At 38.3% G+C, this 19,715-nt stretch overlaps 1 protein-coding gene across 1 annotated transcript; it reads left to right on the top strand.

Annotated features, from left to right (window-relative positions):
- The first annotated feature begins 309 nt into the window (after positions 1–309).
- LOC125283104 (defensin beta 118-like) lies at positions 310–7,217 on the top strand. Its single transcript, XM_048222107.1, has 2 exons — positions 310–367; positions 6,964–7,217. Exons 1-2 carry the CDS (start codon positions 310–312, stop codon positions 7,215–7,217), a joined length of 312 nt encoding a protein of 103 aa, XP_048078064.1.
- The last annotated feature ends 12,498 nt before the right edge of the window (positions 7,218–19,715 follow it).

The following is a 19,715-nucleotide window of genomic DNA, read 5'->3' as shown; positions in this document are numbered from 1 at the left end:
ACTCCCATGAGTGGGGTGGGGGAGGGGGCAAGGAGGACCCCCTGGTGTGTGGATTCTCTCTTTATATACTGCCATGATATTTTCACTTTCTCTTCTATTCTTCCGTCTCCCCTCAGAACAGTGTTCTGAGTAGTGAATAAGCAATTACTGCTTCTGGTCTACAGTTCAACTTACCTTTGTACCTTTTTGTTTCATTGCCCACGACCCACCCCCGAACCACGCCCAATGGAAGCAAATAAAAACCTGAGTCCAGAGCCCCACCGCAGAATGTTCTGGACTCCTGGATCTGCCACATCCTTCCTAAAGACCATGAAATTCTTGATCCTGACCCTTATTGTATTTTTGATCCTGTTCCAGATGCAGCCAGGTAACCAGAACCAAGGAAAAAGGAAGAGAGCTAGGGTGGGGACATGCCCATGGAAGGTTTATTATCTTTCTGTCCATTCAGACAAGGTTTTCCGGGGTGCCTGAAATCTGCTTGACTTTATCAGAATGTACTCCCAGGACAGACCTGAGGCCCTATACTGGGAACGTGTATCTAGCCAGGATCCCTAGATCCATGGAGTAGGGCAGGTTGTCTTCCAAAAAGTCCTTGTCATCCTCAGGTGTAACTTCAGCATCCAAAATTGCCCTTGGCACTTTGCACCAATGTCCCAAGGACCCAACTGAGCAACTGCCTGACTTCAGCTGTCTTTCCAATCCCTACCAGTTCATGAGTCCTGAAGGCCTTCTCAGAAACTAAGTTCCGTTATCTCTCCATATGAAATCCTGTTCTAGTCTGGAATGAAAATACCTGCAGAGCGCTCATGTGGAAGAGAGCACAGTCCTTTCTGCTCCATTCCAACTATAAAAACCTGTGATTTTGCTAATGATTTATAATAAGATTTTATCAACAAGTGGCCAGAGCTATGAAACTACTATATATGAAGGCCTGGATAATTTTTAGACAAGGAACAATTCCTTCATCTGTCTGATGTTTAAAACCTTTTTTTCTATGCACATATAAATGCATATAAGTATGTGTGTGCTTATAGCTCTTTTTTTTAACCAAAAAAAGTAAGTATATATTGCTCTAAAATACTTTTCCATTATGCAGACAGACCATACTTTGTACATCTAACCCCTACTTGGGTAAAATGTGATCTTTCCAGATCTTTGATAAGACAAATAGATCCGTAACTGACTTTTTGTACATGTTTTTACTTACTTGGACAAAAATTTTGAAATAAGTTCCTAGAGGTGGACTTGCTAGGTAGAGTAAGTTTATGATTTTGTTTTTCATGAGAACTTATTCTATGTCTCCTTTGGATCAGACATAGTCAGAAGAAATCACTCACCATCCAGGGCAAAAAAACTTTAGAAGACCCAAATGAACATTCTTTACATAAAACCCAGAAAAATCAGGGTTGTAACAACTTCTCAACTGTAACACTGATATGAAAGGAAAATAAATACTTTAAATAGTGAAGGAAAAAAACCATGAACCTAGAAATCTTATATTCATTTACACTGCTATTTAAATATAGAAGTATAACAAAAATATTCGCAAGCAGAGAGGGCCTAAGAATATTTGCCACACAAAGACACATTTTGAAAACACTGTTGAAGGAAGAACTCAAATAAAAAGAGAAATGAATCCAGGAGAATGTTGGAAATGATATGAGAGGTAAGAATTATCAATTGTTTTGTAACTTTTAGTTGACTTGAAAAAACTAGACTTAGGGGATATAGACAAAGCAAATGTATCCCATAATTCCCATAAATTTTAGATAATTAACGTCATTCAGGAGGGGATGGCCAAGGGTCAGTGGAGAGAAAGGCCAGGAATATGAAAGCATTGCTGAAGTACTTGCCTTGTTAAAAGTAAGGTATAATTACAGACAAGTTTCAGTAATCAAGAAAGATAGATTATCATGGATATGGGCTTCATGTTATTGCTAATAGCATAAGAATAAAAATAAAATTAGTACATTTTAAATCAGCTGGGAAAAAAAACCCTTATCTATCTAATCAAAAATAGTAAATAAGTGGGGCGCCTGGGTGGCACAGCGGTTAAGCGTCTGCCTTCGGCTCAGGGCGTGATCCCGGCGTTATTGGATCGAGCCCCACATCACGCTCCTCTGCTGTGAGCCTGCTTCTTCCTCTCCCACTCCCCCTGCTTGTGTTCCCTCTCTCGCTGGCTGTCTCTATCTCTGTCAAATAAATAAATAAAATCTTTAAAAAAAATAGTAAATAAGAAAAACAAGTAGAAAATATAAAATAAGATAGCAGAAATAAATTTTAATTACAATTTATATAAATGAGTTAAACTCATTAGATGCTTTCAAATGAGAAGGAAAGATCAAACAACAGGTAATCTAAAAGACACAGACATGCTTGATCTAAAAAGATATGAATTAAGATAAAGAAGTGCCATACCAGGCAAATAGAAACTGAAAGAAAGCTGAAGTAACAATCGTAGTATGTGGCAAAGAAGAATTTAAGGCAAAACATGTAATTGACAGAGAGGCAGGTTATATACTGGTAAAAGAAATAATTGGGCCATAAGAACTTTGGCACTTACAATTTCAGCTTCCAGATTGGAGAAACAACAAATCAGAGAGGGAGACAAACCATAAGAGACTCTTAACTATAGGAAACAAACTGAGGGTTGCTGGAGGGGAGATGGGTGGAGGGTAGGGTAACTGGGTGATGGACATTAAGGAAGGCACTTCATGAAATGAGCACTGGGTGTTATATGCAACTCATGAATTACTAAATTCTACCTCTGAAACTAATAATACAGTATATGTTAATTAAGCTGAATTTAAATTAAAATTTTTTAAAAAGAAAAACAGCAAATGATGATACTTCAGAGAAGAATAATTAAGTGGACAATGGCATTTGAAGATATTTAGCCCAATTTTAACACTTAACTATAACAACACACGGAAGATCTGACCATTGTATTGAATAAACTTAAGCTATTGGATATATATATTTATATGAGGACATTTGCCTGCCCCACTGAGAGTAAGCTTTCTTTTGAGAACACAAAAATTTTACAAAATTTACAAAAATATGTCACATATAAGACCACAAAGAAAGCTACATTAAATCGAATAATACCATAAAGATCATACTCTCCAATATAACCAATCAAATTGGAAATTAATAATAAAAGAATAGCAAATAACTCATTTATTTGGAAACCAAATAGCACATTGCTAAATAAACTTCGACCTATATAGAAATTATATTTGCTAACAACTAAGTCACATGGATATGTCGAGAGTCAAATGGTGGGGCAGATCCCCTCAACCATGATGGAAGAGAATCATGAAATTATAGAGCGAAGGCTGGGGATCCAAAAGAGAGTGAAAATTTGGGGGCCTTTTTCACAGTTGAGCTACCATTATTAGAAATCAGGGTGGGATTACCTTGGGCAGTGGGAGGAATGGGGGAGGACAGGAACATTAATGGCTGCAGGAAGACATGAAGAGGCTCTCTAGTGCTGATGACATGAGTGGTTTAATGATGATCCATCCAGTCGCACATCGATACTTGGTACATGTTTCTGGAACATGTTATGCTTGAGTTAAATTTTTACTTTAAAAACTCAAGCATAGGGGCGCCTGGGTAGCACAGTCATTAAGCGTCTGCCTTCGGCTCAGGGCGTGATCCCGGCGTTCCGGGATCAAGTCCTACATCGGGCTTCTCCACTGGGGGCCTGCTTCTTCCTTTCCCACTCCCCTGCTGTGTTCCGTCTCTCGCTGGCTGTCTCTCTGTCACATAAATAAATAAAATCCTTAAAAAAAAAACTCAAGCATAAGTTTGATATACACAGCTTCTAGATTTATGCCTTCTGTAATTTTTATCTAGATTTCCTTCCATTTGTCCTTCTTCTATCCTTTTTCCCCCCAATATTCAACCTGATTCCTGAATATCTTCTTTCATTTGAAATGATATGTGGTATCACTGAAGTGTATAGAGTAGCAAATTTCAGCCTTTGTTAGTTAAGTTTGGATCAAGTAACAAAATATTTTTAAAACTAATTTTGACCCTTTGGGAACTTTTAAGATTAATAATAAAACGTCGAGATCCGATGAAATATACAATGATATCAGTTGCATTTCTCAATTTTTTAATTTTATCTTTCTTAATTAAAATATGTGTCTTTAGAAAATCTATTTAGATTCACTTAACAATTAACCACCAATTTTTGACAGTTTAGGGATAACAAGTGATAATGCCTCAAAAGGCAAAACTTGTCAATTAAGTGTACTTTATCCCATAAAACTTGGGAAATTCTATGCCTTCCCCATCTGTTTTCTGTGAAGTGACCGATAGGCCTTTCACAAACACCTCAAAATTAAAAGGAAGCATATTTTCATCTAACGATGGAGATACTCCATCCTCAGAGATTCTGTACAATTCTTGGTTTTTGCCCTTCCAGAATTTATTAATGTGTGGACATTTCCTCCAGATATGTTTTAAACTTTGTCTATAGGATGCTAGTTCTCCCAATCACCACCATCAGCATCACCTGGGAACTTGCTAGAAATGCAAATTTTTCCAGCTTTATTGAGATATAATTGACATACGATGTGTAAGTTTAAAGTGTGTAATGTGTTGACTCGATACACTTAAATATAGCAAAATGACTACCACCACAGAGTTAGCTAACATGTCCATCATGAAACATAATTTCCATTTTGTGTGTGTGTGGTGAGAACATTTAAGATCTACTCTCTTAGCAATGTTCAAGTATTTAATACAGTATTGTTAACTATAATCATCATGCTGTATATTAGATCTCCAGAACTTATTTATCTTATAATTGGAAGTTTGTACCCTTTGAGCAACATCTCCCCATTTCTCCCACCCATTAGTAACCATCATTCTAATCTCTGTTTCTATGAGTTTGATGCTTTTAGATTCCCCATATAAGTAAAATCATACCATATTTGTCTTTCTCTGTCTGGCTTATCTCACTTAGCATAATACTTTCAAGATCCATCCATGTTGTAGAAAATGGCAGGATTTCCTTCTTTCTCATGGCTGAATAATATTCCCTTGTGTGTGTGATATCTTTATCCATTCGTCTGTTGATAGACACATATATCTTAGCTGTTATTTCTATATCTTGGCTGTTGTGAATAATGATGCAATGAACATAGGAGTACAGACATCTCTTCACAATAGTGGTTTCTCTCCTTCAGATACATACCCAGAATTGGAATTGCTGGATCATATGATAGTTCTATTTTTACTTTTGGAGGGAAACCCCATACTGTTTTCCATAGTGGCAATACCAATTTAAATCCCCACCAACAGTGCACAAGGATTCCTTTTTCTTCATATCTTCTCTAACACTTGTTATCTCTTATTTCTTTATAGTATTCTAACAGGTGTGAAGTAATATCTCACTTGGGTTTTAATTTGCATTTCCCTGATAATTAATGAAGTTGAGCAACTTTTCAGGTACATGTTAACCATTGCAATGTCTTCTTTAGAAAACTATCGATTTAGGGTCTTTGCTCATTTTTAATTGGATTGTTGTTTTGTCTTTTTTGGTTTTGGTTTTTTGCTACTGAGTTGTATGAGTTCTTTATACATTTTGGATATTAACCCCTTACCAGATATGTGATCTGCAAGTATTTTCTCCCATTCCATAGGTTGCCTTTTCATTTTGTTGATAGTTTCTTTTGCCGTGCAGAAGATTTTTCATTTGATGTAGTCCTGTGGGTTGATTTTTGCTTTTGTTGCTTGGGCGTTTGAAGTCATATCCAAAAATCATTGCCAAGACCAATATCAAGGAGATATTTCTCTCGGTTTTATTCTAAGAGTTTTACAGGGTCTGGTCTTCAGTTTCAGTTTTTAATTCATCTTGAGTTCATTTTTGTGAGTGGTGTAAGATAAGGGACCAATTTCATTTTTTTGCATTTAGACATCCAGTTTTCCCAGCACCATTTGTTGAAGAAACTATCCTTTCTTCACAGGGCATTCTTGTGTCCCTTGTCAAATATTAGTTGACCATATATGCAGGGATTTATTTCTGGGCTTTCAATTCTGTTCCATTATGCCAGTACCATACTGTTTTGATTACTATAGCTTTGTAATATAGTTTGAAATCAGGGAGTATGATGCCTCCAGCTTTGTTATTTTTCAGGATTGCTTTGGCTATTTGGATGTTTTTTGGGGGTTGTTTTTTTGTTTTTTTGTGGTCCCATATGAATTTTAGAATTTTTTTCTATTTCTGTGAAAAATGCCATTGGTATTTTTTACAGAGATTGCATTGAATCTATAGATGGTTTGGAGTAGTGTGGACATTTTAACAGAATTGATTCTTCCAATATCTGAACATGGGGCATCTTTCCATTTATTTGTGTCTTCTTCAATTTCTTTCATCAAAGTCTCATAGTTTTTTAGAAATGCAAATTTTCCAGCTCCATCTCAGACATACTGAATCAGAAATCCTGGGGTGGGGCCAGCAGTCTATGTTTTAACAAGCCCTCTAGGGGGTTGTGATGCATGCTCAAGTGTGAGAATCAGTAATAATCTACTATAGTTGTGTTTCTGAGATGGCCAAGGAAAACACTGATTTTGTTTCATTACTGCCTGTTAGAGCAATTATTTTTGTGGCATTTGTGGATCCGTTCAAGCAGAAACTTCTATACCTATGGTATGATAAATGCAAATAACTCTGCTGAAACAGAATTCAATTAGCCTACTCTGCTCAGCTAATTTTACATAATCATACAACTTCTTACCAAATAACTACAGCTCCTGCTAGCTAGCAAGTTCTTTTGATTTTGACAATAAGATGCTTAGAAATATGGTATATACCAAATCTTGCTTTGCTTACACAATCTCTCCTAGTGAACACAGGGTTGTTGTGAAGATTGCAAATATAGTCACTCTAACTGTTACAACTGTAAGAATCCATATCTTGAGATAATTGACCTTCTTTGCTCTTTTTAGTCTGCGGGGGCCAAAAATCTTGCTGGATCATAAAAGGACACTGCAGGAAAAACTGCAAATCTGGCGAACAGGTTAAAAAGCCATGTAAAAATGGTGACTATTGCTGCATTCCAAGCAAGACAAATTCTCAACCACACAGACCAACCCAGCCACTTACCAGGAGATGCCGAACTGTAAGCACTAATTCAGAAAGAAATGATGTTTCGGAGCATGTAGCATTCAGTCATCATAAGACAAGCAAAAATTTAGAGTGAAGCAGAAGACATTTGGGACTTGTCAGGCCCGGGATTGTTAATTCCAGTCTCTCTTCCATGGGTCCATTAAAGCACATGACCTCCTTTCTGCTGTCATTCATCTCTGTCCTCACGAGGCTCGATTAAGACTTTGAGGTGCCCAAAGTACTCTCTGAAAATACAATGGTGTTCCACCCTCACCAAAATGTAATTCTAAACAAAACAACGATAGATCAATATAATAGAAGAAAACAGAAGGGGGAATGAAGCATGAGAGACTATGGACTCTGGGAAACAAACTGAGGGCTTCAGAGGGGAGGGGAGTGGGGGGTTGGGATAGACCAGTGATGGGTAGTAAGGAGGGCACATATTGCATGGAGCACTGGGTGTTATACGCAAATAATGAATCTTGGAACAGTACATCAAAAACTAAGGATGTATTGTATGGTGACTAACATAACATAATAAAAAATTATTATTAAAAAAAACAGAAAACTTCCAGCGTTTCCCATTAAAATTTCCTCAATAATTTTTTGAAACATCAAATATCAAATTACTTCATCCAAGAAAAACATTTTTCCACTTCATTTGTACCTGCTTTGCTAGTATCCCATGTCAAGGGTACTATTCTCTCCATCTAGGCAAAGAGTTTGAGAAGTTATGGTGAATTCCTTGTTTTATATTTGCCTCTGGTTCAACATAAGTAGCTCCATGATTTTTTTACCAATAGCTACCAGGACACTAAGAATTTCTTTATAAAATAAAAGACACTCCAGATAAATGCATCCCACTTATTACTAACTCATCTTTGGTTGTAAACGTCTGTCTGACATAGACCAATAGAAGAGAATGGAGAGCCCAGAATTAAGCCCCCACATATATGATCAACTAATGTTCGACAAAAGAGCCCCAATGGAGAATATTCAATGTAGAAAAAATAGCATCTTCATTAAATGGTTCTGGGAAAACTGGATAATTATATGCAGAAAAAATAAAATTGGCCCCCATTACACCACTCACAAAAATGAACTCAATGGATTAAAGACTGAAATTGAAGACCTGAAACTGTATAACTCCTAGAAGAAAACCTAGGGGAAAGCCCCCTTGACAGTGGTGATTTTTTGGAGGTGATACCAAAGTCCAAGCGACAAAATCATAAATCAACAAACAGGGTTACATCAAACTAAAACTCTTCTCCACAGCAAAAGAAACTGTCAACAAAATAAAAGGGAAACCTATAGAATGGGAGAGAATATTTACAAGTCATTTATCTGGCAAGGGATTAATATCCAAAATATATGAGGAACATATAGAAATTCAGTAGCAAAAACAAACGGTAAGATTAAGAAATGGGCAAAGGACTGGAACAAAAACATTTTTCCAAAGAAGACATACAAATGGCCAACATGTACATGAAAAGTCGCTCAATATCACCAACCAAAAGGGAAATTCAACTCAAAACCACAATGTGAGATCACCTCACACTAAAATGGCCATCCCTGAGAAGATAAGAGTTAATAAGGATTGGTGAGGATGTGGAGAAAAGAGAATACTTGTGAACTGTTGGTAGGAATGCAAATGTGTGCAGCAACTGTGGAAAACAATATTGAGGCTTCTCAATACATCCAAAAGAGAACTACCATATGATCCAGCATTTCCAATTCTGGGTATATATTTAGAGGAAATGTAAACAGGATCTCAAAGAGACATCTGTACTTCCACGTTCATTGCAGCATTGTTCACAATAGCCAGCATATGAAGCAAGCAATCTAAGTGTCCATCCGTGGACAAGTGGGTAAAGAAGATGTGGTGTACGTACAAAATGGAATATTATTCAGCCATGAGAAAGAAGGAAGCCCTGCCTTTTGCAAAACGTGGATGGACCTTGAAGACATTATGCTAAGTGAGATAAGTCAGATAGAAAAAGACAAATACTGTATGATATCACTTATATGTGGAATCTAAATAAAAGTCAAATTTGTAAAAACAGAAAGTCAAATAGTGGTTACCAGGGGCCAGGGGTTACCAGGGGCAGGAGAGATGTTATTTAAAGGCACAAACTTGCAACTAGTAGGTACATATTAAGTCCTGGAAATTTAATGCACAGTATAGTGAATATAGACAATAGTATTGAATTATAGCCATCAAACTCGGTAAGAGACTAGATCTTAACTATTCCCACCACAAAAAGAGAAAGATAATTGTGTGACATGATAGAGATGCTATCACTAAGATGGCAATCGTATTACAATCTATCGATGTATCAACATGTTCTACACGTTACATTGACACAATGTTATATGTCAAGTATTTCAGTTAAAAATAAAATAACCACTCCTCTAAATAAATAAGTAAACAGACAAAAAAGCCTCCTGTCTGATATCCTGCCCTAGAATGCGGCTGGACCAGAGGAATTCTCTGAGGAGTCCTTCTGTCTCCTTTGTTTAAGGGCTAGATGACAAAGACAAACTTGTTGATTTGCAAGCTCCATGGGCTTCTTTTCTTTTCTTTTTAAATATATTTTTAAATTTTTTTTTTATTTAAGTAATCTCTACACCCAACATGGGGCTCAAATTCACAACCCTGAGATCAAGAGTTGCTTGCTCCTCCAACCGAGCCAGCCGGGTGCCCCTTCATGGATGGGCTTGTTTTCTTGACCCAAGCTCTGATCATATTTGGCAATCCAAGGGCCTATACAGGAGGTAGCTGAAACCTACATGATAATACCTGCTTTCCTGAGGCTGTGTGTGTGAGGAGAGGAGGGCCCAGAAAAGAACAAGAAAAAAAGAAAAGGCTCAAATAAATGCTCCAGCATAAGCACCATCCAGAGGGCAGAGCTCAAGATCAGTTCCATTTCATACTTTTTTGTTACCTCCGTTAAGAGGCGCATTCCAAAGGACCGCGTAGAAGTCCTCTGCGACTCCATATTGGTTTTGATCTTTGTACAACTCCACCTTCTTGGAGACTCAGCAGGGTGAGGAGCCTTGAGCTCCCTTTCATGGTTTGATAATTTCACATTATGGGAATTTGTAAGTAAATCTTATCCTGAACAGGAAGAGCTTATAACAGCAAGTTCAATTAAACCCAGACTACTGGCCACAGTCTTGCAGAAAGTTCCCAGCCCAGTATCCTGTATCCAACCAGTTTTTGTTACTAAATAATTATAAGCTCCCTGCAGATACCATGCTCTCTAAACTTCAGATGTTACAATATCAGGAGCTCTACTTCCCTTCGTGGGAATTTAACAACTAAATTTGAATTCTAAGAATAAAACACTACTCAAACCTAGCAGCACTTAAATAAAACAAAACCCCTGTGACATAGATACTAGTACTATCACATTTTGTAGATGAGAAAACTAAGGCCCAAAAGGGCTAATTTCATTAATTTATTCAATAAATATTTTCTAAAAACCTATTTTCTTTTAAAGACACGTGGTTGACACTGGAGCTACAATGCTGGAGATGACAGGTGTGTTACTTGATCTGATGAAGCTTATTGTCAAAGAAAGTGGAAAATAAACTTGTGAAAGCATACATAAGTTGTGATTGCTAATACAAATTAAATAAGAAAAGCTCTCAGACCAAATGACAGCTTGAATAGGAGGACCTCTCCTATTCAGTTAGGAGTATTCAGAGAAATCCTTTTTGAGAATGTGACATTCAATGACATTAGGGCAGACTGTGAATTGGGGTGGGGTAATGCAGATGTTCCTGCTTTTCTTCTTTTTTTAAGATTTTATTTATTTATTTATTTATTTATTTATTTGACAGAGAGAGAGAGAGAGCACAAGCAGAGGGAGCAGCAGAGGGAGAGGGAGAAACAGGCTCTCTGCTGAGCAGGGAGCCTGATGTGAGGCTCAATCCCAGGACCCTGGGATCATGACCTGAGCTGAGGGCAGATGCTTAACCAACTGAGCCACCCAGGCGCCCCTGTTCCTGCTTTTCTGTAGCAGGACAAAGAATGGTTTTCTCAAAACCTTCCATTTGGAAAGGGTCAGGGATCTCTTCATCATCAGGACATGGAGACACACCATTCGTAACATTTAAAACATAAGTTTTTATGTTTGGATGAAACAAGAAAAGCTATTCTTTATCCTATGTAGAAATTTCTCCTGTTCCATCACTTAGCCTTAGCTTGGCCAAGTCAATTACAGAATACCCTTGACCTCTCTGGGAAGCCAGGTCCTGGTAAGAGATTTCAGCCTGTTAGAAAATATTACACTAGGGGCGCCTGGGTGGCTCAGTCGTTAAGCTTCTGCCTTCAGCTCAGGGCACGATCCCAGGGTCCTGGGATCGAGCCCCGCATTGGGCTCCCTGCTCCGCTGGGAGCCTGCTTCTTCTTCTCTCACTCCCCCTGCTTGTGTTCCCTCTCTCACTGGCTGTCTCTCTCTATGTGTCAAATAAATAAATAAAATCTTTAAAAAAAAAAAGAAAAGAAAAGAAAAGAAAAACAAAGAAAATATTAAACTAAAATTATTTTGGAAATAGTCCATCACTATTCTGGGAACTCCACATGGGGTCATCCAAGAAGAGAACAGGTTTTTTATCCACATGCCAGCCCTGTAAATTCCTGCAGACTGTTCTCCTGCAGGTATGGTCGTTGATCCCAGTAGAATCAGCCACCCCCTCATAAAGGTCTACAGGGACTTTTAGGGCCAAGTAAACAAGAGAAAGCAAGAGCTGATGCAGTCTGAAAATGCAATGTCAGGGCCTTCACAGATGACTCCCAGACCTCCAATGGCCTCCAGGATGCCCCTGTGAAAAGTAACATCCAAGTTACTGTGGAGCTGCCTTGGGTAGGGAGCCTTTCTGATGACATTGGATATCATCCCCCTTTGAGTCCTATTACAAATTATCTCTCCAAATTCTGCAGCAGGCCAGCTCCGTTATCTTGAGCAAGTCATTTCCCCTGGTGGGCACATATGTAAGTGAGGAATTTGGACTATAGATTAGCCTGTGTTTGTTACCCTTTATTTCCACTGGCCTTCACTGAGAATATGCTTTTTGCTTTGGAGGGGTTCAAAAATGAGAGACACAGTCTCAGCAATCTCACAGTCCAGCATGGGGAGACAGACAAGTAAATAGTTCAAATGCGGGCTTAGGCTAGTGTGAGCAGAGAAGGCAGGACTCTGATGAAAGGCCTGGGGAAGCCAGGGAAGATGGCCTGGTATGCAAGCCCTCCTTTTCCATGTCTCCAGTCACTTCCTTTTTTTTTTTTTTTAAGATTTTATTCATTTAACAGAGAGAGAGACAGCCAGCAAGAGAGGGAACACAAGCAGGGGAGTGGGAGAGGAAGAAGCAGGCTCCTAGCAGAGGAGCCTGATGTGGGGCTCGATCCCAGAATGCCGGGATTACGCCCTGAGCTGAAGGCAGACGCTTAACGACTGCCCACCCAGGAGCCCTCCAGTCACTTCCTAAAAGCTTGTGACTTATAATCTTCTGCGTGCTCTCCCAGTGCCTGTAACAGATGCTCAATCAGTGCACCAGCCAACAGACCGATGTTCTGCATGGATTAAGTTTTACATATCTGCCCCTATCTGTCCAGTTCAGTGCCCATCCTTCTACCCCCACCCCAGAGAGGCCAATAAAACTCTAGATCAGATCTGAACTGCACCAAGTGTTCTGGACTCCTGGATCCACTGCCTCCTACTTCCCAAGGACCATGAGATTCCTGCTCCTGGCTTTTGCTAACCTTATGTTCCCACCACAAGTGATCCCAGGTCATCAGAACCCAGGAAGTTTGCAAAAATGGAGGTAGGATGGGCTCTGGCCCGTGGAATGTCCAACATGGTACTGTACCCCCCAACCTGGGCAGTTCCATGGCCCCCACATTGGGCTCATGTCCCTAGCAGGGGTAGAACCTAAAGGTAGAATAAGGTGTTCTCAATAGACGGGGGCAACCACAACAACCAGAGTTGTCTTGGGTTCCATATTCGAAGTTGCCACCTAAGGAACCAGATGAGAGCCTGGCACACATCAGTTCTCTTTCCAGTTAGTGCCAGCTCGAAAATGACTCCAAATCCCTCTTTCCTATGGTTTTTTGGCCCTAAAAGCCCTTGAGATAGCTTTAAATGAGGTCTTTTCTTTTTTTTTTTTTTCCCTCATATTCTGGAATTTGGCAAACAAGTCAGAAAATATCTGCAGAGCTGTTATGTGAAAAATAGAACTGACTTTCCTTCTCCCTTCGACAGTGAAAGTTAAGGCTTTTAGGGGCGCCTGGGTGGCACAGTCGTTAGGCGTCTCCTTCGGCTCAGGGCGTGATCCCAGCATTCTGGGATCGAGCCCCACATCGGGCTTCTCTGCTAGGAGCCTGCTTCTTCCTCTCCCACTCCCCCTGCTTGTGTTCCCTCTCTCTCTGGCTCTCTCTCTCTGTCAAATAAATAAATAAAATCTTGAAAGAAAGAAAGAAAGAAAGAAAGAAAGAAAGAAAGAAAGAAAGAAAGAAAGAAAGAAAGAAAGAAAGAAAGAAAGAAAGTTAAGGCTTTTAGTAATCACTGCTTTTTAAAGTCTACTTAAAATCATGACCAGAACTTTGCGATTGCTACTGAAGAGGGCTTGAAGTTCCTTATTCAAAGTACCCTGCTTTCTCCTTTGTTATTTGTCTCTCAAGGTACGTTTCAATGTATGCACAGAACCACATAAAAAGGAATCTAAATATTTCTGTCTTATAAAAAAAAGTAAACATACTGTGTACAGTATAATGATTCAACAATTCTGTACATTGTTCAGTGCTCATCGTGATAAGTGTACTATTAATCCCCTACACTTATTTCACCCATCCCCCTCTCCCTCTCCCCTCTAGTAACCAACAAACCATCAGTTTCTTCTCTATAGTTAAAGGGTCCATTTTTTGTTTGCCTCCTTTTCCTTTGTGTGTTCATTTGTTTCGTTTCTTAAATTCCACATATAAATGAAATCGTATGGTATTTCCCTTTCTCTGACTTATTTCACTTAGCATTATTATAATTGAATAAAAAAGAAATTAAAAAAAGAAAGAAGTAAACATACTATATCCAAGGCTATGCAACATTCTTTTGTTCACTTAATAGTTTTTTGGGATTATCTTTCTATATCAACACCAAAAGATCTACCTCATTCTTTGTAAAGTTGTGAAATCCCATGGTAAGATAAGCCACAATTTAGGTAGTCATTTGAGAATTTTGTAATTTTATAACAACACATCAGGGATCATACTTGTATAAGTATCTTTACATATTTGGACAAGGATTTATATAGAATAGATTCCTGGGTGTCAAATGGCCAGGTTAAAGGTCAGCATAAAATATTTTATTCCATGAATTCCTCCCTTAAAACCTCTTAGGTCACTGCCTGTAAAAACTGCTAGCTATCAGGGTTTGATTAATTCTCCAGCCGCAATTCCAGACACAATCAGGACAATTCCATATGGTCCACATGGAACCAATTGTGTCTGCTTTGAGTTTGGTGAGGGTAGTGAGACTAGGAAAGAAACAGATGTGAAAGATTTGGTAAAAAGCAATCCATGAATCATGGAAACTCAGAGAATGTGGGGAGTGAAGGAAATATTACATGTTCTGGGGTTTTAAGTCTGGGCGTTCTGGTAAGAGATATAAACTTGAAACCATCCCCTTGAAGGAATAGTTGAGATGATGAAAGAAGCATAAAGTCTTATGTTTTATGTTGGACAACTCCTAAGTTTAAGCAACAAGAATAAAAATCAGTGACATTTATACAAGCAGGAAAATCTCCCCAGCTCTCACCAGCAGTGCACCAGGCCATATCACCATAATTCCTCCAACACTCACATTATTTTTATCAGTCTCATGGGTATAAAGTAGCTTCACACCATTGTTTTAATTTGCATTTCTCTTATCCTGTGATCAAAATACATGAATGGCTTCCTTTCAGTGACCTGCAAGACCCTCTGTGATCTCAACCTCCATTATATTTCTCCAATTACTCTCCATCTAACTTATTCTGTAGACAGCATCACTACCATATGGTTTTCCCAAAACTTCAGGATAGACCCTGCCTCTGGGCCTTTGTTCTTGCTGCTTCCCCTGCCTGGTACACCATTCCCACAGTTAGTCTCAAAGCTCCCTCTTTCATATCCTCTCCATGAAGTCTTTTACTACTTCCCTTCCAGTCACACACTTCCTGCCCACCCCTCCCTGCTTCACCATTCCCCATAATGCTTATCATCTCTATTTAACTATAGCTAAATAAAGAAAGTATCACTTTCTTCTCTTACTGTCTTACTTATTGTCTCCTGAAAAGATTGACATCTCCAGGACAGCAGGACTTTTAGTTTATTTTGTTAATGGATGTATCCTCCTGTATCTTGAACTGTGTCTGGATGTAGTCAAAACTTAAACGTTTGTTGAATGAATGAATAAGTGACTCTTTCCACTTCTGTTAATTGCCTATTCATAGCATTTGCCCATTATTTCTTCCCGGCAGGTTATGCTTTCTTGTTGATCTGTAGGAATTCTTTATCTTTGATATCTTTGATCTGATAAAGTCAGCTTTAGTCACTGGGTAGATTATCCCCCAAACTGTCATCTACCTGTGACCTTTGCCCATGATATGTCATTCATTGAACAGAAACACTTAATTCTGGTGTAATCAAATTCAACAATTTTTTGGCCTTGTGCGTTATGCTTGGTGATTTTATTAAAGAAGTTTTCCCCATTCTTATGTCTCAAAGAGAATTTCTGACCTTATTTTCTTTTCCTTAATTTTTTTATTTAAATTCAATTTAATTAATATATGCTGTATTTTCGTTTCAGGGCTAGAATTTTGTGATTCATCAGTTGCATATAACACCCAGTGCTCATGACATCAAGTGCCCTCCTTAATGCCCATCACCCAATTACCCCATCCACACACCCACTTCCCCTCCAGCATCCCTCAGTTTGTTTCCTATAGGTAAGAGTCTCTTGGGATGCCTGGGTGGCTCAGTCACTTAGGCATCTGTCTTCAGCTTAGGTCATGATCCCAAGGGTCCTGGGATCAAGTCCCACATCGGTCTCCTTGCTCAGTGGGGAGCCTGCTTCTCCCTCTGCTTGCTGCTCCCTTTGCTTGTGTTCTTTCTCTCTCTCTCTCTCTGACAAAGAAATAAATAAAATCTTTTAAAAAAAAGAGTCTCTTGTAGTTTGCCTCCCTCTCTGTTTTCATCTTATTTTATTTTTCCTTCCCTTTCCCTATGTTCATCTGTTGTTTCTTAAATTCCACATATGAGTGAAATTATACAGTATTTATCTTTCTCTGATTTATTGTGCTTAGCATAATACTCTCTAGTTCCATTCACATTGTTGCAAATGGCAAGATTTCATTCTTTTCGATGGCTGAGTAATATTCCATTGTGTATATATACCACATCTTCTTTATCTATTCATCTGTCGATGGACATCTGGGCTCTTTCCATAGTTTGGCTATTGTGGACATTGCTGCTATAAACATTGGGGTGCCAGTGCCCCTTCAAATCACTATGTGTGTGTCCTTTGGATAAATACCTAGTAGTGCAATTGCTGGGTCACAGGGTAGCTCAATTTTTAACTTCCTGAGGAACCCCATACTGTTTTCCAGAGTGGCTGTACCAGTTTGCATTCCCACCAACAGTATAAGAGGGTTCCCCCCTCTCCCCATCCTCACCAACATCTGTCATTTCCTGAGTCGTTAATTTTAGCTATTCTGACCAGTGGGAGAATTTGTGGTTTTGGTTTGTATTTCCCTGATGCCAAGTGATGCTGAGCTCTGACACTACTTTCTAATAGCTTTTTTGCTATGTCTTTCACATTCTGATCTTCAAGACACAAGATGAAATGTGCAAATTCACTTTTTATTTTCTCATGGAGTGAGCCAGTTTTCCCAGCATTGTTATGCTGAATAATCTATGCTTTCTCCATTGAGCCATGGTCTCATCATTACTGCATATTAAGTTCCCCATGTAAGCATGGATCTATTTCAGCTGCCTATTCTGTTCTATTGGTCTATTTGTTCTTTTGACAATACTATATTTTTTGTAATACCATAGCTTTCTAGTTTGTCAGTGACTAGAAGGGCAAACTTTTGTCTCACTTTTTATTTTTTTAAGTAATCTTAGGTATTGGTGGCCTTTATTCTTCATTATAAATCTTAAAGTAAAATAATCAAGTCTCCCAAAACTCCCACTGGGATTTTGATTAAGAATGCATTAAATTTATGGATTAATCTAGGGGCAAGTGAATCTTTATGATAATTAAGTCATTCCATCCAAGATCACATCTGCTGTTTGAGTTTCAAAATATATCCCATAGAGGTCTTGAGTATTCTTCATTTAAAACAAGATATTTCGTAGCTATGCTATGTATTTATTATACTTTTTAGTTAGTTATTGTTAGGGTAGAGAAGTGCTGTTGATTCTTGTAAATCAATATGCCCATTAATTTAAGTTTGTTGATTCTTTTTTTATATTATCATGACTGCTAGAATGAATGACAATCTCATCCCTTTCCTTCGAATCCTTATACTTTTGTTTTGGTTTTGATTGTTTTTTTTTTTTCTCCTTTAAGCACTGACCAGGTCTACCACTATTATTTTAAACAATAGCAATAATAGTATGCTTGTTTTCCTTTTTTTTTTTTTAAGATTTTATTTATTTATTTGACAGAGAGAGACAGCCAGCGAGAGAGGGAACACAAGCAGGGGGGGGCGGGAGAGGAAGAAGCAGGCTCATAGCGGAGGAGCCAACATGGGGCTCGATCCCAGAACGCCGGGATCACGCCCTGAGCTGAAGGCAGACGTTTTAAACAACTGAGCCTCCCAGGCGCCCCTGTTTTCCTAACCTCAACAGGAATGAATTTCTCCATGAGATAATGTTAGCTCTAGAATTTGATATATAACCTTCACCAAATCAAAGAAATTCCCTCTATTCCCACTTAGCCTAGAGTTTTCATTATAAGTAAGCACTGAACTCTATCAAATCATTTTTCTGCATCAAAAAAGAGTAGTTCTATTACTTATCTCTTTAATTCTATACAGGTAGTAAGTTTCATTGATAAATTGATAGATTTTTTCTAAGTTGGATGATATTTTGAGCTGGAATTATATCCTACATGATCATGATGTATTTTATTTATTCATTTATTTTAATAATAATTTTTCATTATGTTATGTTAGTCATCATACAGTACATCCTTAGTTTTTGATGATGTATTTTAATACACTACTGAATTCAGTTGGCTAATACTTTAATTAGAATATTTTGAGTCTCTATTTGTAAACAAAATGGACCTATAATTCTTTTTCACTCCTGTTTTCTGGAACATTTTATATGACATAATACTTGGATTGATCTTCTGCGAAATTAGGAGAACTTCCCTTTAAAATCAGGATAGCAGTGTAATTCACAATAGCCAAATGGTAGAAGCAACCAGAGTGCCCACTGACAGATGAACGGACAAACAAAATGTGGTGTGCACATTTTGGAATCATACTAGTAATGGAATCATACTAGCCTAAAAAAGGAAGGACGTTCTCACATAGGCTACGGTGAGGGTGAGCACTACAGTTGTAATGCTAAGGGAGATAGCCGGTCACAAGAGGACAGATACTGTATGCGTCCTCTCGTATGAGGTACTTACAGTAGTCAGATACAGAGAGACGGAAAGTAGCATGGTGGTTTTCAGGGGGGGTGGGAAGGTCACTTATTATCGGGTACAGAGTTTCAGTGTTGCAGTAAAGAGTTCTGGGGAGAGATGGTGGGGATGGTAACACAGCAACATGAATGTGCATAATGCCCCTGAACTATACACCCAAAAAGGGTTAAGGTGGTACATTTATGCTATATGTATTCTACCAACATTTTAAAAATCGTCCAGGGCTGAGGCTTTGGGGAAGAAGAGGCTTCTCACTGCTATGTCATTTTCTGAACACTCATTGATCTATTCAAGGTTATATGTCCTTCCTGTGCCATTCCTGTAATATTTTTCAGGATTTACCCATTGCATCTGGGTTTTCAATTTTATAGGCGTGCGGTTGTTGATAATTCTTTTCTGTTATTTTGAATATGGTGTATCTGTTTTGATGTCACCATTTCAGTGTAGCTGTCATTTTTGATGTCTCCTTTTTTTTCTTAATCAGTCTCTCCAGAAGTTTTCTGATCTCATTTCTTCTGACTTCATTATTTTTGGCTTTATTTTACTATTCTTCTAATCTAAGTTTTATTTTTTACCATATTATTTAATTTCTAAATACTGAAATTTTTCATTCTAATATGGCATTTGGTTGGAAAACATAAAATGTACAAACATTAAGAAGTATTGAATTAAGTTAATACACTACTGAATATTAAACACATGAAATTCACCAAGGTTTTTTTATGGCCTGAAACTTTGTTCCAAAAACCGTAAGCCTTGTAGCAGCAGTGCTGGCATCACCTAGAGGATTGTTAGAAAAGCAGAAACTCAGACCCTGCCCCATCAACTGAATGAGAATCTATGTTAACAAGAAGATCTCTACATGGTTCAGATGCACATTACCAAATTGAAGAAGCACT

This window comes from Ursus arctos, unplaced genomic scaffold, assembly GCF_023065955.2.
Source record: "Ursus arctos isolate Adak ecotype North America unplaced genomic scaffold, UrsArc2.0 scaffold_16, whole genome shotgun sequence".
NCBI lineage: Eukaryota > Metazoa > Chordata > Mammalia > Carnivora > Ursidae > Ursus > Ursus arctos.
This window is presented reverse-complemented; position numbering and strand designations above follow the sequence as displayed.